A 24,979-nucleotide genomic window follows, 5' to 3' on the forward strand; every position below is an offset into this window, starting at 1 on the left:
TCACTTACCGTCTCTATTCAATTAGCTCTGTCTCTATCTTCTTTTAAATTTCTTCTCAACAAACATTACCTGTCCCCATCGTATCCCTAACTTTCATACTAACTGATGTGAGACTGGTCTAAATTTATCGTGATTGATATGCACTTTTTATTTTTCATGTATCCCGTTTTAGTTAAGTTTGTTTTTTTGTTCTAGTTTAGTTTTGTCTTAATAACTATATGTAATATGTAGTTCTACGCTTCTTGCCTACATTATCTAACTTAATACATTTTTTTCTCACAGTCGAAGAGATCGCTCGAAAGCGATAAGGTTGTTGTTGCCCTCATTTAATTGTGTTCAATTTTTATATTTTAATGCAACGAAGTAATAAATATAACTAACGTGACGCATAAATATTAAGATAAATAACATGTTTATTAAACACCGTTAACGCAATATATTTAAATAACGTTTTGAATACTGACCAGATTTATTTTCAGCTAAACCAACGCCAGCGAAAACACAAAAACCAAAAAGTACGGAAAGCTCGCGAACTAATTCCAAAGACAGTCTCACTGAGGACAATATCAGTCAAAGCTCAGTTGGTGGAGGGATAAAAGACAAACTGGCTGCCTTGTTCAATAAAGAGCAGACGATAAGCGAGACGACAATAGCAAATAAGTTCAAGCAAGAGAGGGAGAAAGAGATGGAGATGCTGCAGAATAGATTTCATTACAAGGTGAGGGTTATTTGTTATTTACTATAAAAACAATCGTGTCTTAACAGGTCAATGTAGACAAGAATCACACATGAAACTAGCAAGAAATTATTTAGGAGAAACATTCTAAAGAATAACATTAAAATATAACTATCTACTATATAAGGACAAATAAAATAACTTTTGTTAGTTCACTCAACGGACAATCAAAAAGGCATACATTGAAGCATATGTGTTAGTCCTAGCTGTCGGTACATAAAGTTATTACCTTATTATAATTATGTAAGTCATATTTTACAAATGACATACTAATATCTCATTGCCTAGTTTTTTAGTTACTTATATAGGCTAATTCCTATATAGAAATATTAATCGTTTATCGACTCAACTGTTCGTAGGAGATACAATTGGTATTTTTTAAATAGAACTCCACGTAAATCTGTAAATTTATTAGATATTCTATTTAGAGGTGGGCTATCGCCGGTTTCTATACAGAAACACCAATCGCAATTACTATGAATCGTTGATCGACTTCAAAAAATCTAAGTAAATTGACTTCCTGAAGTTGTATTTTTCAGAAAAAATTGCGATTCGTAGGGCATACGACTCGAATTTTTTTATATAGAACTACGCCGGAGTTCTCTAAACTAATATACCATTTAGGGATGTACTAAGATTATCAGGCCCCTAACATTTATATATTATATATTGTGGTCAAATGACCAGGACTTGACCTTAAAAATGTGGTCCGACCATGAACTCGAAATGCATACATAGTAAACTGGTCTGCGAATGTATGATCTCTAGTGTAGACAAGTTTTTGTTTGACGGATAACATCTAAATCCCAATGGGTTTGTACCAGACATATTTGCGAATGTCACGAATAATATTTATTTATTTACATTTAATTACACGTTTTATATGTGTGTTTTAACAGGTTACATAAGTTATTAGGCAACGAGCGGACCTATCACTAACAAGCGATTTTTGTAAGGCAACCCTAGTATGGAAAAAAAAACCCAATACAAACTAAAACTGAAAATAATCTCGTTAATCGTAATAATACTCGTTATAATCTACTTGTTTGTACTAAAAAGTAGATTATAAAATAAAGTCTTTCAGCTGCTTCTAAATGAACGCAATAAGGTGAATAATTACCAAACAGATAGTGATATTTTAGGAAGGGTTTGATGTATTTACGATTATTGGTGTCGCAAAATCTTGTCAAAATACAAGCAATTATGAAACAAAAATCTATATAGCTATATATATAATAATAAAATGCATGTATTTGAAATTGAAATGAAATTATGTGATTTGAAAGTGTTTACAAGTTTACGATGACAAATATATTTAACTATAGACACACGAGAAGTTAATGATAAACGAGACGTTTCCCCTATTCCCATAGTTCTAAAAATACTTGCGACTCGTATCCTTTAATGCTTACTCGAATTCCAGGATTTGTACTCGGCAAACCGTGTTTTGTTTTGCTTGTGGACACGTTTGATAACGATTCTTGTTAAAACACATAACGTTTTGTGCGTAGGTGTATGCTGTATTTTATTATTCACCTCGTTAAGTTTACATATTATTTATAAAATATATATGTCGCAGTAAAGTAGTTAAGTCAGAGAGTTAATTGAATCTCTAGACAGTTTATTGAAACTGCGATATTCAATCAAGTCGTCCTAGGCAATAGAACTAACATAACCTAACCATTTAGAATAAAGCAAAACACGGAATTTCCAAGCTCTCAGTTCTTCACGATCACACAACATGGCGGAGTCTTGTTTTACATTGTTAATCAACACGCTGGCTTTCGGTCAGACAGATAGTTAAACGTTTTCGATGCTAATTAATTTGAATCAAAATGCTAGCGACTTGATACATAGTAATGAACTGATTGAATATCGACGTTTAATTAACTGTCTAGAGATTTAATTAACTCTCAGATTTAACTACATTACTGCGGCATATATACGACTTTTAACTAAACTTTGTTTATGATATAATACAAAATACATGCACACACCAAATTCAGACATATGTTACAACACTATACTGTGGGTCTGTTTCACAACCAATAAGCTATGCAACTTATTCTCTTATTCGGGCGTTTCATCGGACTCATAACTTATGATGGACTTCAGACACAGTCGTGAAACGCAAAAAATAGTGTTTATCCTACCATTAAGTAATAAAAAGCTTATTTGGAACTTATGTATAACTTATCCGTACATTGTGAAACAGATCCTAATTCTAATATATCGCTTATATTGTAAGACTAAGAAGAAGACTTAAGAAGAAGAAAGTAATTTGTAATGAAACTCAAATGCGGTTGATTTTAAAAATTGTTTCATTATTAGTATAAGTGTCTACAATCCTTTAGCAACGTAGGCATTTTAACCAAAATACATGAATACTCATCCAAAGTGCCATGCCAGGACAGCTAGTCCTAGTTGATATACATCATATATGTAGTAAATAAACATTATTTTCAATATTAACAATTTTCTTAACCTAAATAGACAAATATAAATAAAGTTATTCATTTATATCATTAATAAATTTAGTAATGTATAATTTTTAAATGAAAATGTTACGTATTTAACAAAATAAGCAACCATTACAGATCACTCCAAAGCGGAAACTATATACATTTAACATACTAAACAATACATTCACATAAGAAGCGACTATGTCTCCTTTTCTTCTAGTATAGGTACTGACATGAAGCAGACCTTTTGTTACGTTATTCTATTTAAAGTTGATAATACTAATATGGGTGTATTTTGCGCTTATACATCTAACTAGAGTTGGTTAATTTTATGCTGGCCTTATAACAGTTTACGTATATATGTAATGTTTTCTATTTGTGGGCGTACTTGACATCGTAAATTATCGGAAAACCATTTGACAAATGACAATTTAAAGAAATAAAATCCAGTATCAGTTGGTTGTACGTTTTGTGTCACAAATAAAGCTATAAGCATTGCAAAGCACCGCCAAGATGTTTTTTTTTCTCAACAATCGAACCCCAGATTTGTATAAAGGCTGCTAGGCTTAATATAATCTTACATTTATTATTCATAACTTGCATGATTTTACCAAGTTAATTACTCTTAATTAAAGAATTTTAATAATTAAGGACAAAGTTAATTCGACAAAAACTACTTGAATATACTAATTTAAACAAATGACCTACTTCATATAATTTTATGCGTAGTGAGATAGAAATCTATACACATTTCTTTTCATAGGAAGATACAAAATTCATTAATTGTACATTATCGTCTAATCAAATTTACGTCACAGTGATGTACTTCTATCATATATGTATCTACTTACTCAACAAAAATCCCACGAAATCTAGTTATCAAAATATTGATTTATCTATTTCTTGTAGTAAGTTTAATTATTATTTAGTATAACAATTATTCATATTATTTTTTTTTACTATATATTTGTGTAAAACACATTAATCTTCATTATTATAACATTATTTTTCTTTTTATGCGTCTGAGGCAGAAACTTGGTTGTCTCTGGCATAATGACCAGCGCTGTGGAATACGTCTGCTCCTCAGCATAATACTGAGCCAGGGTCAGTTACAACCAGAACACACACATTACACACTTATTCCTTAATTTTGTGTGTGTGTTTCGTTAGTAATAAATTTTATATTTAAGTTTTATGTTTCTACGTAAACAAACACATACATTCTTAACTCTTTCACTATACATTAACGTATAAATTCACATCGTTATAAATACCGGTTAGGCGAAGAAGTCCCTCATTGAAACACATGTTACAAATGTTGACCAACCCATGATGTAAGTACATAAGTGGGTGGCGATAATTTCTGAAGCACACACAACTTTCCCATAGATAATGATGAGTTTTGTTATGGAAATAGTTTCCATAAATGTAGTATGTTCTCGTTGTGTAAAACTATCTGTGAATATTTTGTCGCATCCAAAGTCGTGAACACTACTGTTTGAGTTTTAGGACCCTTTTGTATGTCAGAAGATATCCCATACTTTCATATATATATATTCGTTGCATAATTTCTGTAAGAGCAGAGTTGACCTAGTGGTTTAGGGTGGAACTCCTGCCTGAGGTACGAATCCCGGCTTGTGTTCTCTATGTGAACTCTCTACTCGCTCGTATGATGAGAGAAAATATAGTAACGAAACCGGCATACACACAATAACCTACTTGCCTGTTAGAATAAATGAATCATCTCGCTAAAGCCACTAGGTCAACACTGATCATATCATGTCTTCCAATGATTTATTACAAATTAAGGCATATCCTAAATTCGATAGTTGTTTTGATAAAATATGATTGTGTTTTCAGCAACCCCCTCCACCAAAGCCGGACGATTCTGATGATGATGAAAATGATCCCTCGGAGAAGGCACCTCTCATGGGCAGCACCAGTAGCCTCTCTCAGATTAGAAAACCTGAGATTATAAGTAATGTGCCCAAACCTGATATAGAGGAGGTAAAGGAAGATGATAAAGCAGCACAGCCGGTTAAACGTAGAAGTAAGTATTTCTTTGTTAATCTAAAGCTCCGTTCTTCCATTTAAATTTCAATGGATTTGGTACCAAAGTCGCTGATTGTAAGAAAATCCTTGCAAAGTTAAGTTAAACGAAATTTACTATTTTCATTCAAGTTTATAATGTATCGTACAATAATTATTGTTTCTATCGGACTTGTGACCGTACGTTATTGTTATACGCTGTGTGCGTCACCATTTTGGCAAGCTATAAGAATAAAAAGCTGTATTATAATTATTGGTTTGGAAGTATTTTTTTATGTTACTCTCCGATTGAAAATATGTTTAATTAATTTCCGTAATAAAAATCCATTAGAATAAGTGAAATTCGTTGTAAACAACACTTAGGATTTTCATAAAAACTTGAATATAACCGTTTTAACTTGAGTTCTTGTGTCTTCTTTTATCACACCGTAAACACTATTTGACAAAAAGAGACGAAACAGTACTCTAGTTAAAATCTGTTTCAAATTGTTGAACTTTAAGCTAATTTTAAATAATTCTTATTCCAGGTTCTCAACAGGACTCACCCGTAGTCCTATCTGTACTAGAGGACGTTAAAAGGATCAAAGTGAACAATAAAGAGAATGGTGCAGTGGTACAACAACCAACCAGTCTATACCCACGCCTCTCAGACATAGAAGCAGACACGCAAGAGGAGTACTCTGACTGTGGTGGCTCTAGGTGCGGTTATTATACAGTGGAATGCATATTTTTCTTTCTATGTATATGAGCCGTTGTGGTGCAATTGGGCCTCACGATACAAACTTAGTAATAACTAAGCATAAATATAGAAATTCACGTTCTTTATTCTATTATGGGGTATGAAAATCAAATAACGTGTCGCTTGTTTGCGATTGGTTAAACGCTGTCGACCAATCACAAGCGAACGATGCTTCGATTTTTAAATGTACATTCTGTCTATTATTTATAAGTGTTTTGAACGCATTTCACGTGAGCTTATCATAGATAAAACGATGTAGGGAAGTTTGAAATAACAATACAAAAGAGGATATACAGCACGCAAAACGTCTCGTCATGAAACACACTCCCTTAGTCGTGTAATAAATCAGTATTGCATCGATTTAACTTATCCGTCTCTTTTCATTACAGCGAAAATGCATATTGACTGAAAGAGACAAAAGAGTACTGGTTAAAAGTGCAATTAGACTGATTTACTTTTTTTATGAATAAGCGTAATGACAATACATTTCATAGATTCGTAACAAATTTTGTAGTTCATAATATACTAGTCTTCCGGATTATATCGATTTAAAAAGTACACTGACAATTTTATGTAAAGTTAAAATGAGACTTATGCGTTTAATATAAGGTCCATATTGGATCGGATCATAGAACAATCCAATCTTCTCGTTATGTCAATTCATTTGAATGACTATATATCTCGTGCATAACAAGTGTTTTAATATCGTGTGTTCATCTTAAATTTTTTACCTGAATACAAGTAAATTTGCCGAAACAAAAAAATTAACGATAATTCAAATAGGCCTTTTAGATGAAACAAAAAATAAAGAATTGACAATATAAGCATTGTTGTTACAAGCGATATTCAAGTGTTATATCATAAACGATCTCGTTATTTGAGGCGAAAAATCCTATTTTTTAACAAATCGTGGTCATATAACAACTCAACCAACCAAAGCATGTTATTATAAATGCATTTTGTATCATTATCGTGTAACGCTTAACGCGATAAGCCAATCGTAATGACAATCAGAATATTATTTGTAGATAATTACGTCAATGGGACATTTGTTTAAAAGTCAAACAAATTGCAAAAATAAATATTCAATAATCCCCCCTATAATAACGCGGTAGTCCGGTCCGCGTTATAAGAATATTATCGTAAAATCGTTTGAACAATTCAAAAACTTGAAACACAAATTGAATAAAGTTATTTAGTTTAATTTTATAACAATGCAATTGCAACTAATTATTGACTTGAAAAACCATTATAAATTTCACACTACAGCAATAAAACTTAAGAAATTTCCACGTTATAAGGGAGAAATACCGCGTAATGTCACGGAAATCGTGTTATACGTACACGCGTTATAATTACTGTATAACAAATTAAAACTTACGGAAGACGTCCTGTTAACACGTAATTACAAAAATTGTCTACTTGTGATCTAAACTATTCTCAAATCCACTTGAAGACACAAAATGTCATCAAAATCGAATTGGGAATTACAAAACGCACAGAGGTTTTATATATGAAGATAGCACAAATATCTTTGTGTACTAAATAATGATCCAAGAAAGAAACCGCAAACCACAGAGTAAAATTTATTTTAATTTTATTAATAACAGCAACCCTGACAGGGTTGATTTGATACAATTCTCTTAAATAAAATAATGAACAACAATTTATAAACGAACGCAAATATTCATGCTCCATTATATATATAACAGTGAAGTACGTTTATATATTAGCCAGCCAGCCTAAGCCAATTAGTTCAATTAATACATTAAGACTGTACGTTGCCTAGATAGGTTAGGATAATTTATTATCTAGTATTAATCATGGCGGTATTATTTTTAATTGAATTGTCTCTTTTTATCATGGAAGAGGGATTATTTGACAGAAAGAGATGAGCGATTTTGAAATAGTAACTCGAAAAAAATGCGTTTCTTTTGGATAATGTATGACGGATCAAAAATCCTATTACAGCTACTTGATATTAATTAATGACATCTTCTACAAGGATGAGGGAGCGTTCAAGTATTACGTCACGCAATTTTTGTAGATTTCCCCCCCCCCCCCCTGATAACTGTATCCAATAGTAAATAGTTTCGTGACCACCCCCAGTAACACTTTATAGCTAAAACTTACCATTATGTGGTGTAAAGAACTGGCAAGTGGAAAATAATATTAACAATAACGCGTAATTCAATCCCCGCCCCGCGTCGTAACGTTTTACAAGAGGGGGACCCCCCCCCCCCCAAATTCGTGACGTAATACTTGAAGTGTGAATAATAAAGTGTGTCAGGTAGAGAAGGTTTACATAACGACAATTTCCAAATTATTTGCCCAAAATATTAGTATAAAGATTTACAAAAGCAATAACTGGACTATAAGTCCACGAAATACGTAATGAACTAAACTGTTATATTTTATTACAAAGATGATAAAATGTTCACCATTATATTATTATATCACTCATCATCCATCATCCAAATTATCATGATACTATCAAGATACAGATCTTATGTCAAATCATATCATCAATTAACACTAAACATTAAAAATAATACTGACAAGATTAATTAGGACTCCCAGTTTATGGACTGTGTTCATGCCTTATAGTACTTAACGTAATATACGCACAAACTTAAATGCTGGTTCATAAAGCGGTTTATATAGGAGTTAATTTGTGATATTTCGTTACGATTTTTACTTAAGTTACACTCGCTACCTTTGTGTAGTGCAAAGTACATTGAACCTTATATAGATCGATTTAAGATTTGAAATGCAATGTAGGAAATCAAACTTGCATTGTATTTTATTATTTATAAGTACACATACAGTAGATGTTTAGTAACGACTCAAACTACAGCTGCCTCTTTTATTCAGTATGCTAAAGATAGAGAGGTCTATAGGTTTTTATGACCTTCATTGTATTTGAAGGTGTTATATTAAGTTATTATCTGTGATAGTAGAAATTTTCTATCTGTTTTTGTAAGGAATAAAAAAATAAAATTATTTATGGTATTTTATTCACTCCTTTTCATGGTTGTGTGTGCATAAATGAGGTATTTATTAATCCCTAGTCCATTTCATCCATTTTCTCCGACCAAAAGATTTTTGTTTTATATTAATTATATCCGGATAGATACACAAACTTGTTTTGTGTAAAAAATTCAAAGTTAGGAAGCGTTCAAGTATTCTGTTACGATTGGGGGGGAGACCATTTGTAAAACGTTACGATGCGGAGGGGGGGGGGGGTTATTCAGTTACGCGTTATTGTTAATATTATTTTCGGATTTACAGTAATTTACACCACATAATGGTAAGTTTTGTCATACATTTTCATCAGTCACTGGGTGGTCAAGAAACAGGACACAATCGCGTAACGGAATAAAAATTAGGACTGTATATTGTTATTAAGTTAAACGCTGCATCGATTTTTAACTGTTTTTATGATTCTCTTGGAGTGTATATGTTTGTTTGAATTGAATTTATTTATTTTACAGAATAATTTAATAAAATCATTATGTTATATAAACTAAATCGCTGTGGTTTGTATAAATGTGACCAGTCTTGTTTAGGAGCGCGACAAATGTATATAAAAGTAATTTTTTCAACTTTTTATTTTGCTTAACGGTAGCCTATATATCTAACTTGGTAGTCCATTAGCCGCGTTGGCAAATACCTAAACGTTGTCTACCCATAGACGTTGTTTCCTCTCGATGTAAGAGCCGAACGCGCGTTACCGCTCGGGTCAAGCTCAACTCGTTTTTTTATTTCATCTCCAGCAAGAAAAGAGCGTACAAATTCTTAAAAGGCCGGCAACGCACTCGCGAGCCCCCTGCCCGTTTTCCCCCTATTTTATAAAAAAAAATTACGTATTTTCAAGTGCTTTAGAAATCGTGAGCTTATATAGATACTACGGACCCTGCCCCGTATTTGCACCGCGACCCGTTAAACCATGAAAAATTGGCTATACTCTCGGGCCATAACTTCCATGATTTAGTTAATTGCTACGTTATGAATGACTGCAATGTAACTGTTGAACGTAGTGCGTCTGGGCTATAATCGGGGCATAATTCTGACAATTGACATAGTCGGTCCCAAAGTTCTGTCATCAATGGAAATAATGATACTGAAGTACTGAGCAATTTTTAATGCTCTTTAATGCAATTAATTAAGGCATAGAAAAAGCAAATTATTCGAAATGATCTCACTTATTTTTAATACAGGCCCTTAAGCGCCGCGACCAGTGGTCTATCGCAGCAGGCACATTCATGTCGATTTCAGTGACTGCTTTTAAAGATTACTTCAGACTCTCCAAATTTCTATGGGGTCTATCACAGACTTGCCTCTCTAACATGTCAAATTTTATAGTAAAAAGGATTAGGTTCCGGACTGGAGGAAGGCCAATCCTCATGTCTAATTAAGTCGATGTTTTGACGCACAAACCAGGCTTGAGTGGTCTTGGCTTTATGTGCAGGCGCAGAGTCCTGCTGGAACACTAAGTGGTGTCCCGCAAATAGCGCTTCGCAGGTCTTAGACAAGCCGATCCAAAACCGTCTCTTGGTATACTTTTGCAATGGTTTTGAACCCCTTTTCCCAAAAAATTAAACTCAGTTGGCCCGTAATAGGACACTCCCAGGCCATTATTGATGATGAATGATGTCCATGTTGCACCCTCGGAACTTTATTTCCAGCCTCTTCAGGGTTCCTAGCGTTTCATCATTCTGTTTTTTGTATGTTTCTCTTCAATATCTATTTTTTTTTAATCCGTTGTGGATATTACGATTTCGCGTACCGCTTTAACAACAACAACCGTGATCTCTTAAGCCTTATTGCTTAGAAGACCATTAAGTAAGGTTCCACTCTTTTTTTTGTATGCTCGTAGACCAAGATCTTCATTTAAAACGTTTTTTACTGCTTTCCTACTGACAAAGCCATCAACTTCTGTTTTCGGACAGGATTTCTTGCTATCCGCGCCTTGTTAGCCTTGATTAATACTGGTGTTCGTGAGGAGCGTGGCCGGCTAGTTATTTTCTTGTCCTCGACACTGGAGACTTCATTGTACCTATCAATAGTGCGGTACACAAACCTAAGCTTTATATTCAAGTTTTTGAGCATCTTGAAATTGGTTCTCGGCGAGTGCAACACAATAACAGCTTCGGTTTTCTTTGAATGCCCACTCCATTGTGAAAAATTACGCAAAGTGTTTTTGTTTTAAAACAATAGTCATTGAAAAATAGAATGCAATTTTTTTTTATAAAATCACATTTGATAATTAAAAATAATGTGCCAGTGAAAGAATTTTGGGACCAAACTACGTAGGTAATAGCCTTGTACCTAGGGAATGCAATCCCGACTCGAAATCGTGAATTCGAGATCCCGCGGGATTAGAAATATCAATCCGGCGGGATCCCGAAATCTTCGGGATCTCGTATAGTTTAAAAAAATAATTCACGTGACTGAAAACTGCATGTTTGTGATAGTGAGGTTAATTAAAATAAAATATTATTTGAAAGAAAACAAAAGCCTTTATCCTTTAATATTACGAACTAAACAACTAACAATTTTAATTACATGAACATAATCAAAACAAAAGTAGGTATAGCTCAAGGAGATTAAAATTGGTGATTTTGAAAGTAACTTCCAAAAAAAGAGTATCTTCTAAAATGTCTCAAGAGTGCTATCTGCTAACTGGCATATAATGTCCATTGCAATGTAGCCTATGTAATGTGCAATGTCGCGTGAAGCGTCCCGAGCGGATGTGTGTAGAATCGCTGACCATTGCAGCCCAATCCCGTCAATCTCGAACGGGATCTCGTCATATTATGCTTCGGGATTGATCCCGAAAAATTACACTTCTTACGATCTCGCGAGATCCCGCGAGATCGGGATTGCATTCCCTACTTGTACCATATTATAATAAATAATAACCTACTATATTGGCCTCGAGATTGCATCGGCTTGTATATAAATATAAAGTTGTTAGGTCGTTGCCGATTTCCTCATGAGTATTTGCCTTCAGGTATCATATCTATTGGTCCAGTCGTGGTTGATTCTATCATTATATTTGGTGATTATTAAGTTTATTTTAATTATATAGGACGCGGTTTAATAAGTCATATTTAAGCGATTGGAAACTAAATAAGCTAAATCGTTGGCCTTATTTGGCAGTGTAAAAGCTTTACAAGTTCATTATGAGTCCTGTTTCCTTTTATACATCTTTATATTAGACGAGTGCTGACCCTAAATAAGAAATGACATTTCTCGGGTTAAACAAAAAAAAATTCTTTGTTAACAACGAAATCTCGTAGAATACCTTTGAACTAGTGTCCAGTTCATTTACTACGAACGATAAGATATTAAAAAAACACATATCAAAGTGGTATGCAAATGATAGTATTTTCCATAGAAAATCACACGAACAGTATCACCTATTGATGTTTTTGTTGAAGAGCTGGTGAACAAGAGATCGAACGAGCTTATTTATATAGCTTTTATGTCGAACAAATCTCTGTTTTTTGTAAAAATGTTGTTCACTATAGCTGAGTGCTTAACGCATATATAATGTATAAATTTTGGGTTTGCCGGCAACTACCGTTATGCTTTAATTAGTAGTGGAGGCCCATGTGTCTAACTCCATACCACGGACCTTAAAATAACAATATACATTAGTACGTAGGGATTCCCATAGCTACAGTCACTATTAAATATGACAGAGAACTGTAGAACTCAATGAATGTCCATGATTTGTCCAGTATTTATACCAAAACACGGCTCGATTACTTTGCGTTAAAGACCCTACATCTATTTTATATATGAACCAGCGATTATGTCTTAATTTTTGTTTTCGTTCAATCTTCTCGTTGCTCTCTTCTCTAAGCTGATAGTGAATCTTGTATAAAACGTAATACCCATATACTATATAAACAAAACAGCAAAGATTACATCGATATATTGTATTATATCTTAAAAATTTCAGTATAGGTTACGAAATGCACACTAACCATGATAAGGATGACTGAATACCTATATGTTTTTGCATGACGATTAATGTTATATTATTTCAGCGAGGATTTGCCTGCGAAGTTAAATAAATCGGACGATTGGGGCGAAACATCGTTTGGCCGGGAAGTTATGAATGTAAGTTTTCCCTACATAAATCGTATATACATTGGAGACTGGAAATGCGCTTACGCCGTATAATTTTCAACAATAACTCTAGTAAAGCCTATTTTGAATATATTCGATGAATTATGATGGATATTTATTGGATTTTCTTTCATTTGCATTCCTGTATACACCTATAGTGGTAATTATAATCGGCAACGGCTGCAAAGGAAAATAAATAAGTCAGTGGCGCTACAACCTTTTTAGGTCTGGGCCTCAGATATGTTTCGTGATCATTTGTCAATGTTATAGGCAATAGGTCAGCCTTCTGTGACTGACATACCGTCGACTTCTTGGGTGTAAGGCAAGCCGGTTGCCTCACGATGTTGTCTTTCACCGTACGAAAGAATGTTAAAAACGCTCTCGTGTCCATTGGTGGGAGCGATCCTACGACCTCAGACTTTGATAAGAATCTCAAGCCAAAATTGTCTGGTCTTGATAAGTTTTCGTTGTTTTTAGTTTTCCTTAGGCAAGTAGCTGATCAATCCGCTGTGTCGGACACACGTTTCACGGTATTTTCCTTACCATATATAAACTATATGTTATGAAAATAACTAGGCTTTGTTTTTTTTTATGAAAAACAGAATAATCCTCCTGCCCAGAGATGTAACAATAGTGGCAGTGGGAGGTGGCAGGGCCCAAGAGACCGCAATTAAAAAAAAATTATTTCACTATAAATTTATGCAGGTTTCCTAACGTTTCCTTCAATAAGCTAGCGAATGGATGATGAATGCATTGAGATATTATGTTTTATGGATTGGGCTAGCCAGCTATTGTGGCATTACATATACAACGTGTAATTGAGTACGCTGAAAATCTCGGAAGTGTATTAAAATGATGCTGAGTACAACGTGACGATTTTTACTGATAGGGCCCGATCAAAAGAAATTGTCACGGGCCCCAGATGTTATATGCCATATGTATACTATTAACTGTTTTCAGGTGGTTAAGAAAAACAATACAAGCTACAAAAAAGCTGTTCAAAGTGATAGCGAACAAAGTGCATGTGACAGTGAGTTAGATGATTTGTTAGACGAAGCATTGAACGAGGGACCCACCCCGCCCAAAGTTAATAAGGTGAATGAGGTAACGTCACACTAATATATAATAGATATATGGTATTGCGGACTTTTGTATTATATATTTAAAATTGTAGTACATTATTAGTTAATAGGTTCCGAAGAGCTTTCATTTGTTTTTTTTCACTTGGGTTACATTGCAATAAAAGTACATTGGTTACACAAGTACAGTACATTTTTTGTCGTTTAGCAGTTTATATTACATTAGTATCTAGAACAGACAACTGCACAGCATTACAATCTACATATATTAAAACATCAAATCGCTAAAACGCGTCACGTTCTTTGTACGCTATGGGCTCTAAACTACTTAACCGATTTTGATTTTGATTTAGATTTGATTAGTTTGATGTAACTTAAAGGTAGGATACATTTACATATAATTCTACTGTACTTGCGTATGTCATTAAACTCCTATTAAACGGCTAGACCGATTTGAAGGATTTTTTGTATAAGTTTGGGCGGAGCCCTAGATGGTATAGATTCACAAATCAGCCCGGCAGATGGCGCTGTAGTCGGTACTTTCAAAGTTTAATATCCAGAGTATTCTGAACTTAGGCGGAAATGATACTTCAATGGTACAACAACTCAATAGTTCGATCATGTTACCCCACGTAACTGTCGTATAGCTTTCAATAATAAAAATTCATAAATCATTCGATTTCATTAATTCCTATTTAGTGTGCGATCCTAGTGGATATTTCTTACCTATTTGTGAGTCTATTCTTGTTATGGACCGGCCATATATTGCAGCCGGCGTGCCTCTCATCATCAAGTTTCGTGTACCAGGTTCGAGCGCAGTTCAAGTCTCCATTAAAGAACCAGCCAGCGGCCACTCCAACCAGGCACGACAAGGGCAGCGAGCTCGTGCACAGCGTCAGCTTTTACAGGCGAATGCAAGCGGTAAATAAAATATTTTTTTGTTTCCCAAGAACTTTCTTAGATTCGAGGGACAACATAGTTAAAGATTAATTCTGTGTCATTATTTTGACTATATTTTTGTTTGCGCCTAACATATATCGTTGATTTGAAATACACAACTACCGCAATGCTCGTCGAGCGAGTTTGCTTATGTTGCCGAAGCCGCGTACAAATTATTTGAAGAAGTCTATTAAGTATGAAGGTGTGCAATTATTTAATCAATTACCATCTAAGATTCGCAATATTCGCTCGTTTAACAAATTCAAAAGGGCATTAAAGATACATGTCAAAGTGAACCTAAAATTGTAACCTAAAATATTAAGTTTCTCGTGTAAATAAAATACAATTTTGTTATGAGAAATAAAGCTCTTAAAACATTGTTTTTGCGTCCACAATATAACAATTATGGTTATATAATTTTTATTTCTCTTACAACTTTTTACACAGTAACCTAATATAACGATAATAATTTATCTCTTTGCACCGACTATTAACAGTTATACAACACAAAAAAAAGATATTTAGGTTATAAAAATACTGCACTAGCCCCTCACACTAGGATTCCCTGTGTCGTGGTCTAGACATGTTTACGGTATTTGACAATCATTTCTACATAACAACTACAATTTTATGATTTAATTACTCTTTCACAAGAAGAATACTTTCCGTTTTAGCATAGGAAAGGTTCAGGACGAGATATTGAATTTTTTTGTAAAGTATAAAGTTCTAAATTGTTAGTGTAAATTTTGTTTTTAAGATAGGCTTCTGGAAGAGAAAAAGCGTTGGGCGAAGAAAGTGCGTTTTTTGGTAGCTATGTAGATATGATGTGGTGAGGTGGTGGTTTTTTTATAGAATACAAAGAAACGGCAATGTAATATGGATGAAATTTAACAAATAACACACGAAAATTTATTGTCAATCATAAAGCATGGCAAACCTCTCAAGAAAAGGCGCCGTCACAGTTTCATTTTTTCCAAACACTTTTCATTAGTTTAACTGTTTGAAAACTATTTATTTATTAACATTTCCAGTCGAGCACACCATCGACACCAATGCGCGTCGTTCGTCACACATCACCTGAGCGCGAGGCCCCTCCTACGTCTGAAGTGCCGAACGTCACTACTGTGCGTCAGCGCATCAAGGAGCTGCAGGGCGAGATATCGAAGCAGCAGACTGTTATATCACAGGTATTGCACGTTTCCCGGGCTATCGGGATGCTTTGTACCCCTTTGTAACAGATGAATGCAACGTAACAGTTAAAGAGAGTGCCTACGTCTGGATATGCTCTCGGGGTGTAACTCCCATGATTTAGTTAATTGCTATGAAACGAATAACTGTAATGTAGAGAGTGCCTTCGTCTGGCTATACTCTCGGGGTGTAACTCCTATGATTTAGTTAATTGCTATGAAACGAATAACTGTAATGTAGAGAGTGCCTTCGTCTGGCTATACTCTCGGGGTGTAACTCCCATGATTTAGTTAATTGCTATGAAACGAATAACTGTAATGTAGAAGAGAGTGCCTTCGTCTGGCTATACTCTCGGGGCGTAACTCCGACGATTTAGGAAATCGCCACGCTTACAAAACTAAGAAAGCCTGAGGGAGCAAAATGTATAGCCTTTGCTCGTACATGGATATTAACACTCCTTGTAAATTCTTACAGTAAAAATTCAATATGGTTTTGACGTACACACTTAGCTCATTCATTTCTGAATATTACCCTTAGAACAATGTTGATATACAATTTACTTTGTACTAAAAAGGCTGGCAACACACGCTCAAGCCGATTTCTAAATCCTAAATTGATTTTACTTTATGTCTTGTTAGGGCATTGCAGTTAAGAAAGAGAACTATGTTTAGTGGATATTTTAATATTGTAATGGTATTGAAAGCTAATCTATAATAAATGAATGGGTTAAAAGAAAACAATTTTTTAACCGGATTAAAGCTATTTGTATAATAATAATAAGCCTTTATTCCACATCTTTGACATACATTTGATTAAAATAAAAAAAGTAAGTTATAGTTTTACTAAGATGTGGCCACTGTCCGGGAGAAGGCCTCCTCCAACTTTTTCCACCCTAATTTATTTTTTGCCATCTACCCTCTCGATCCCGTCGGCCCATCGCTCTGTTAGTCTTCCTTTCTTCCTTTTTCCTTTCGGACCCGTCTATTCGGTTACTGCTCTAGACCATCTGTCGTCTGTACAACGGGCTACGTGGCCTGCCCATCTCCATTTAAGTTTAAGGGCATATTGCTCAGCATCAATAATATTGGTTTTTGTTTGTCGCACGTTGGCACGAACGTGGCTTGGTTTTTGTTAAGTTTTGTTTTAAACTTATAATTATTTACATAATTTTAAATTTAATTTTTTTCCGACGTTTCGCGTGCTGTACAGCGTGCGTGGTCACGGTGACTGAATAATTATGAGTTTATAATAATACAAATAGCTTTAATCCGGTTAAAAAATTGTTTTCTTTCAATGTGTAAAAGCTATGTTAACCTACCAAAAACAATACCTAATGGGTTAAATTACTGATCTTTAGAAGTTAAATATTACTGTTGTAATTCTTGTTAGGGCACGGAAATTATACACACACAGTATCCGTAATAAAGAAATATATTCACTGTTTAACTTGGAAGTGATATGTCTGCTTCCTACCACGATACAAATTGGAATGAATCAGAAATGACCTGGAGCAGAGTGAGGTAAAGACAATTTGGCGCCTCGACAAGATGGCGGCTCGATCGCTCATTCAAATGACAGGAAATAGTCAATACAATTATTAATTTTTGCAATCTTACTCGAATAAATCAACAATTACCGGGATTATAATCTCTCATCTTCAATCGTGTTTTGTTTTATATTATAATTAACATTTTCAGGCAAGTCAAGCATTAAATCTTTGCGCCGCTACGATAGAATTCAGTGGTTCAACGGAACAAGCTGAAGGAGAGAGACTACTATTATTAGCAAGTATGTATATTATTTAGTAGTTTTGGTAGATTTTTAAACATTATTAGTACAATAATATAGTTACACAGTTTGTCTATCGTTTGCCTCAAAGAATTTGCTAAACTTCGACTAAGTTCCCCCATATTCGTATTATTAAAAAAAAATCAATGACAAAAATATCTCTCCCGTGTTAAGGTTGGCGACTGAGGCTAGCGGAGGACTTTTTACTGAACTGTCAAATTTACAAAACTATCAATACAGTAGATGATCGAATAATAACTTATTAATAATTTGTTTAAAATTTCTATGACTAATTGAATATTAAAGTTTACTTGAAATGTAAATATTCCAGCCCACCGCCGTCAAGCCTGTCTCCATGAAATGCAGAGGTTGCAGGTGGAGGGCGCTGGGCCTGCAGCCACAGCTGGGATGGCCTCACTCCACATTCACAACATTCGCGTGCCCCTACGCAGGGATTATATCAGACAGCTGCATGCCGGTGAGTATTATGATGGGCGTAGGCTGGATCATTTCATGAAGCTATCAGACCAAATATAAGATTATGGGCCTAAGTGTATTATGTGTTACTATCCTCATATTTATGTATGAGAATTTTATTATTAGAACCAACGTGTAATTTTATCCGAAAAAACTGTTAAGGGAACTAATATAATTCTTATTTGCTACGTGTATGTGTAACTTCATTTATTTACAAACAGATATATATGTGTGTGTGTTAGTTACTTCGACTATATATTTACGTGCTCCTATTTCACCATGCCTCCTGCAGGTAGAGGACAAATCTTGTTTTTTGCTTAAGAAGCCCTGTGGAGCATGGTGTAATGGTTGCAGATCCTTACAAACGTTGTGTAAAACAAAAAACTTGGAGATATTTTTTTTTATATGTAATAGCAGGCAAACGGGCAAGAGGCTCACCTGATGTGAAGCGATACCGCCGCCCATGGACACTCACATTGCCAGAAGGCTCGCAAGTGCGTTGCCGGCCTTTCAAGAATTGAAAAGAGTGGCGGAACGTTTATTGCCAATTCTTCTCTTCTGTTCTTCGCCCTTGATTTCATAACTGGCAAAATTAGAAGCATTTTATATGTTTTTTGACGCTTCTTAAGTGTATTGTTGGTGTTACCTATATGAATAAATGATTTTGATTTATTACTGTCGAGCTATAAATCACCTAACACTGTCAACTCTCTCGTACAGACTAACATATGGTGACCGCCATAATTTAGTGAATTTAAAGATATCTTGATACATATCAAGACAATTAAGATCTTTGGCTCGTAACACAATGTATAGCGTAAACTCAAACTCAAAATATCTTTATTAATATAGGTAAACAATTACACTTATGAACGTCAAAAAGAAGTTAAACTAATTGTAAATTTACATTCACTACCAGTTCGAAAGTCAAGGCAAGAAGAACTGGCAAGAAAGTCTACTCTTTTTAATCGCCAAGTATTACCAGTTCGCAAGTCAAGACAAGAAGAACTGGCAAGAAAGTCTACTCTTTTTAATCGCCAAGTATTACCAGTTCGCAAGTCAAGGCAAGAAGAATTGGCAAGAAAGTCTACTCTTTAATCGCCAAGTATTACCAGTTCCCAAGTCAAGGCAAGAAGAACTGGCAAGAAAGTCTACTCTTTTTAATCGCCAAGTATTACCAGTTCCCAAGTCAAGGCAAGAAGAACTGGCAAGAAAGTCTACTCTTTTTAATCGGCAAATTTTGAGTCATACAAACTGTTTGAACCGGAGCAAATCAATCCCAAGGATTAAGTATTCGTCAACGTACGTACAATAAAAAAATATAGGCTAATGATATTATTAAATTGGTAGATGGCGCTGTGGGCCACCACGCAGTGTGTCTTCTCAAGTGCCGAGACAGAGTATTGGCAAGTAGTATGCAACTGACTAAACCCAACGCTCCGCTGAACTTCCCTGATGAAATCAGTATGGACGGTTTGGCGAGCGACTTTAAGGTAATGCTATCTCTGTTTATTGTATAGTAAATGATAGAGTGAGATAGACCCATTTTTTTTTCTTTTATGTTTGTTACCCTTCATTATAGTTTTAAAAATATTTCGAGCTCATAAACGATAAATCTTATTAATTTATAAAATAAAATAATCTTTTAGTGTGTTTGTTGTTTCATGTTGTCTTAAATTTAAAGCAAACTGTATATTATAAAGAAGTTTTATATATACAGATTATCGCTATAACGTCAATTTTTTTTAAACTTTTCTCGTTTTTATCTATTGATTAATAATAACGAGTTAAATGTTAGTTCTTACATAAAATAGTATTAAGTTTATACTTTTATTAATGTAGATCTATTTTTGTCTATGGTAGTAGAATATGCATTTGAATTTTTTTTTTTCAGGTTACCGTCGAAGTATATTTACTGCAAGCCTCGAAAGAAGTTTTGCCACATGACGTCAAATATCATATTTCAAATAAAAAGGTGAGTAATTGAATTACAAGCGTTATGTAAAAATTTTGTCAGTTTTGTTTTTTTTTTGTATCCATGCATTTCTAGGTTAATAATGTTTATAAGTATTTTGAGAAAAAAAAATAACCGACAAAATAAAAAGGTGAATTTTTATTTCGTAAATTCGTTAAATGTTTAGTTAGAGTATGAAACAAACTTAATTGTTTTATTTATAAATTTTTTTTTATGATTTCAGGGCAACTCAAAACTCCTAACACCGAAGTCAAAAGTGTCAGAATTGAAAGCGCCCAGAGTACAAAGTCCGGCGGGACCCCACAGTGTGCGGACACCACAATTCCAGCTTCACGGATATTGTATATTCGCATTACAGCAAGCCAATAGGAAGAGTTTTACGCTTAACAAGGTAAATTTATTTTAATATTCCAATAAAAGTTATTTAAATAAAAACTAACGTGAAAGCGAGAGTCTACTACTAAAGTTAGATAATGTTTTTTTTTAATTTGACCTGGATACAAGTCCATTGGCCAATATTAGAATTTTGCCGCGACTTTTTTCTTCATCTTTTGCAATATTCTGATGGATTTAGTAAAATTTATTTTATAACAGGCGTGAGCTGGTATTGTAATCAAATTTGAATGAAAATATTCAAGTGAGCAATTTACAAATATATTGTTAATAGGTTCCCAGTGGTAGTCCGCTAGAAGGCAACATACACGTAGATATACGTGCGCGCGTACGCGTTTCGGCCCCGCCCCCTCATGCGGCCTTTCTGACCGCCTTTGATGACGTCAGTGGTCTAGGGGCGTGGCACAGACGCTGGTTCCGTTTGCAACCGCCTATGCTCTCCTACTGGAAATACCCTGATGATGTTCAGAAGAAAGTAAGTGATAGGACAAGAATTCATTGATATGATAATAAGATTTGTTTGTACAACCTTTTTAGGTCTGGGCCTCAGATTTCTGTATCTGTTTCATGATCATTTGTCAATCTAATAGGCAAGTAGGTGATCAGCTTCACTGTTCATGATCAATAACATGCAGCTTTCATTCCAGATGCCAATCGGTGATATAGACCTAACAACCGTCACGTCAGACCGGGTCACAAGAGCCCCCAGGGACCTCTGCGCCAGGCCTAACACTATCCTGCTCGAGACATCGGTGCCTGCCGGTCTCATTGTTCCAGATACGGGCTCCCTCGTGTACTTTAAGGGTTCGGATGGGGTTGTGAGGAGGCGACATCTGTTGGCCGCTGACACGCCGAAAGATAGAGATTTGTGGTTAGAGATGCTGAATAGTGCGTTGGAGTACGTGAGGTGCTGCATCGAAGAAGACGAGTAATTCAAAGTTAATGCCAGTTTTGACCGAAATGTCAGCTGAGGATAGTTGTTCCAAATAAATTTGTCGATATAACCCGAGAACATTATTTAATTTTTTTTTTAATGTTAACAATTGAAGAAGGTTTTATATCATAAAATTTTAATTGTTCCAATTCGATATTTGGAAACTAATTTGTATTACTTTAGGTTACCAAACTTTTACTGTTTTATAACAAGTTAAAATTCAGTTTATTGAATAACTTTTTGGCCAATTTCATATAAAGTACTAATTAGGAATATTAGTTTTTAGGGATTTGCGAGAAATACGATAATGCAATTTAGGATATTTATAATTAAAAATTAGAATAAATATAACCTTATATCAATAACAAGTATTTGTGGAATTCATATTTGCTCTGCCCTTTTCTAAATTGCATGTGACAGATAAAGCTAACAATCTTTTGTTCAAAGATTAATTCTAAATTATCTAATTTGTATTAATAATTTAATTTCCATATATTAGCAGTTTAGAATTTCTTTGAATTTTCCATTGTTTCATTATTTTCTTTAAAAGTCACATAACGATATTTTATCCATAACTGAAATGAATTATTTCCATGTATTAATTAGTTTTGTGTATAATTTAGAATTACGGTACAAATATTACTTTTCTATTTTTCTTTATTGTATTATTTTTCAACAATTTTATGTAAGATATTATAATTATTCATTCATTCGCGTGTGTGTTCGCTTAACAAATATCATTTATAATATCGAATTTTTTACCTTTTAAAAAATCTCTATAAAATTGTTTTTGTGGGTGATCCATTTTATGTTTTAAAAGTTTCCTACATAATACAGCAGTTACCACAGAGTTGACTTTACTTGGAACTTATTATCTGTGTTTTTTTTTTTGGGCGTTTAGTTCCAAATACGCCCACGGAGCTCTGCTCAAGTATTCAATATAAAATTGTATTTATTATTTTTTTACGATTTAATTGTACAAAAGACATCATCCATATGCAATAGTTTTACTAATTTGTGTTTGTGAAACATATAATTTATGTATCAGTTTTAATTATGATTATGCAATACCTAGATGTACATAAAATCAATTAACAATAAAAGTGTATTATTCATTGTTTGTTTATTTAAATAAAACCATTATCTATTAATTATTTAATTATACAGACTTATATTTCTAATATAAGTTTCTAATTTATTCTTGCGGTGATTAAATAGTCAATCTACACAGACTACATGTCAGTTTTACAGACATTAAAGACTATTCCAAACGTACTATAATCTGTGAATCAGTTTGAACTTTGAATCATGGCACAGATACACATAGCAATAAAATAACAGTAAATGATGTAATTGAGTTTTAGTCAGTGAGGCTTTTGACAGTGTTATCATTTATATATAAATAAACAGTGGCTATATAGGTAATCAGAATTAGAATTACGTTTTATGAATCGGCCCTGAGTTTGATTTTGACGGGTATTTTTTTTCTTATGTGAATTCCATAACTCAAAATAATGAACGAGAATACGTAAATGGCTACCAGTCAATGTCAAAATAAAAATCAAACTATTAATAATATTCTGATACTTTTTTCGTTACATATACATATACGTTTAGGATTTAAATACCGTGAAAGCAAGGACTTAAGAGATTACAATTTTGTTCTATATTTATTTCAGTTCGGTATTATCAGTTTTTGGTATGTTTAGTTGACGTATTTAATCTATTTATCGTCATCGTAGGAAACAGCCAAGTCGTCTTCTATCTTTCGATGTTTACCAAACTTCTCCGATGACATAACTTGTCTTAAATCGTGCTGAAAAAATTATTAAACACAATTACAAGATAGAAATAGATTAATTTATATCATCTCGATTTTTCTTCCGTGATGGTAGGCAAGGACCAAGAATCTCCACTTCCTTCGTGACATACCTCTCTCGCTACATCCACTTCATGACATTTACCATTCATGCTTATCCCTTCTCTAGTACCTTCTGGATTTATTCCAGATATATACGAACTACCCAACCAGATTTCAGATTCCGATTTCAGAGGCCAAACCACCTAAGAAATTTCTTACGTATCCTTGTCACTACGTCCTCTTTTAATACATAAACTATTATGAAAATATATGATAACTAGACGCTGCTTTATTTACTGTTAAGTCTATCAACCGTTTATCGATATTTATTGACTAGCCAGCGAATTTAAAACATCAAAAAAATAAATGATATATTGTCTTTGGTTAACATACATACAAGGTCTTTTACACGTTAAAAGAAAACAAATTTTTAAAGCTATTTGTATTTTATACTTATAATTATTTAAATAATTTTAAATTTGAATTTTTCCAACGTTTAAATTAAAAATTAATTATTAGTGGTTCGATGCCGTAAAAAAAATGTCTTCATGTATGTGTGCTAATTGTGGCATTATAGTAACATAAACATTTTATATATATTTCTTTATTGACGTTCATAAGTGTACAGTGTGTTACCTAAATGAATAAATGATTTTGAATCTAAATATTACTTACAATGAACCGTTTGCACAATTTTGTGAACTGCCCACAATCAACGTGTGTGTCTGACCGCTTGCCGCCAGTCCAGTCTCGACTGAACGTCACCTGTGATGTCACCACCATCATCAATGTGAGTAACATCACCAACGTAAGGATTCTGGAACATAATTATTACAAACAACAAATTTTAGTTAGGTTTATAGCGTCCAGTAGACACAATTTTATAGGCTAACAATTATAACCAACTGGTAATGTAATTTGTCTACTTGTGTCTTTGTAGTTTTCGACGTATTTCTTTCTGGAATAGTCACTGCAGTAATATTCCTTTTAACGTATGCACGTTTGAAGTTCTATCGTATCAAATTTATTGCATTATTACTGCACTCGGAAATTGGCGACCAAGCATCGAGTATACGTGTGTGTGTGTAATTAGTGTCATGTCCTCTGCTGATAGACAGTAAACCTTTGGTCCGCTCTACGTAAGTTTAGAATATTTTTATTAATAAATGCTTTGTTTGTTACCTATACAAAAATATTTTAATTTGGTCATATATTG

At 33.9% G+C, this 24,979-nt stretch overlaps 1 protein-coding gene across 3 annotated transcripts in view; it reads left to right on the forward strand.

Moving 5' to 3' along the window:
• The window catches only part of LOC123706707 (anillin), a 50,346-nt gene extending 27,816 nt beyond the window's left edge, over nucleotides 1–22,530 (forward strand). For 2 of the 3 annotated variants that reach the window (XM_045656069.1, XM_045656071.1), the window contains exons 8-21: nucleotides 480–718; nucleotides 5,059–5,248; nucleotides 5,775–5,946; nucleotides 13,048–13,120; nucleotides 14,090–14,233; nucleotides 14,980–15,129; nucleotides 16,179–16,334; nucleotides 18,033–18,123; nucleotides 18,455–18,601; nucleotides 19,951–20,093; nucleotides 20,495–20,575; nucleotides 20,799–20,966; nucleotides 21,243–21,443; nucleotides 21,616–22,530. In XM_045656069.1, the coding sequence (XP_045512025.1) occupies nucleotides 480–718; nucleotides 5,059–5,248; nucleotides 5,775–5,946; nucleotides 13,048–13,120; nucleotides 14,090–14,233; nucleotides 14,980–15,129; nucleotides 16,179–16,334; nucleotides 18,033–18,123; nucleotides 18,455–18,601; nucleotides 19,951–20,093; nucleotides 20,495–20,575; nucleotides 20,799–20,966; nucleotides 21,243–21,443; nucleotides 21,616–21,900 (2,240 nt within the window). In that variant the 3' untranslated portion in view covers nucleotides 21,901–22,530. The remainder of the gene's footprint in view (nucleotides 1–479; nucleotides 719–5,058; nucleotides 5,249–5,774; nucleotides 5,947–13,047; nucleotides 13,121–14,089; nucleotides 14,234–14,979; nucleotides 15,130–16,178; nucleotides 16,335–18,032; nucleotides 18,124–18,454; nucleotides 18,602–19,950; nucleotides 20,094–20,494; nucleotides 20,576–20,798; nucleotides 20,967–21,242; nucleotides 21,444–21,615) is intronic. The other variant, XM_045656070.1, reaches the window with a different exon arrangement.
• Nucleotides 22,531–24,979: the final 2,449 nt, after the last annotated feature.

This window comes from Pieris brassicae, chromosome 3 (genome assembly GCF_905147105.1).
Source record: "Pieris brassicae chromosome 3, ilPieBrab1.1, whole genome shotgun sequence".
NCBI classification, from domain to species: domain Eukaryota; kingdom Metazoa; phylum Arthropoda; class Insecta; order Lepidoptera; family Pieridae; genus Pieris; species Pieris brassicae.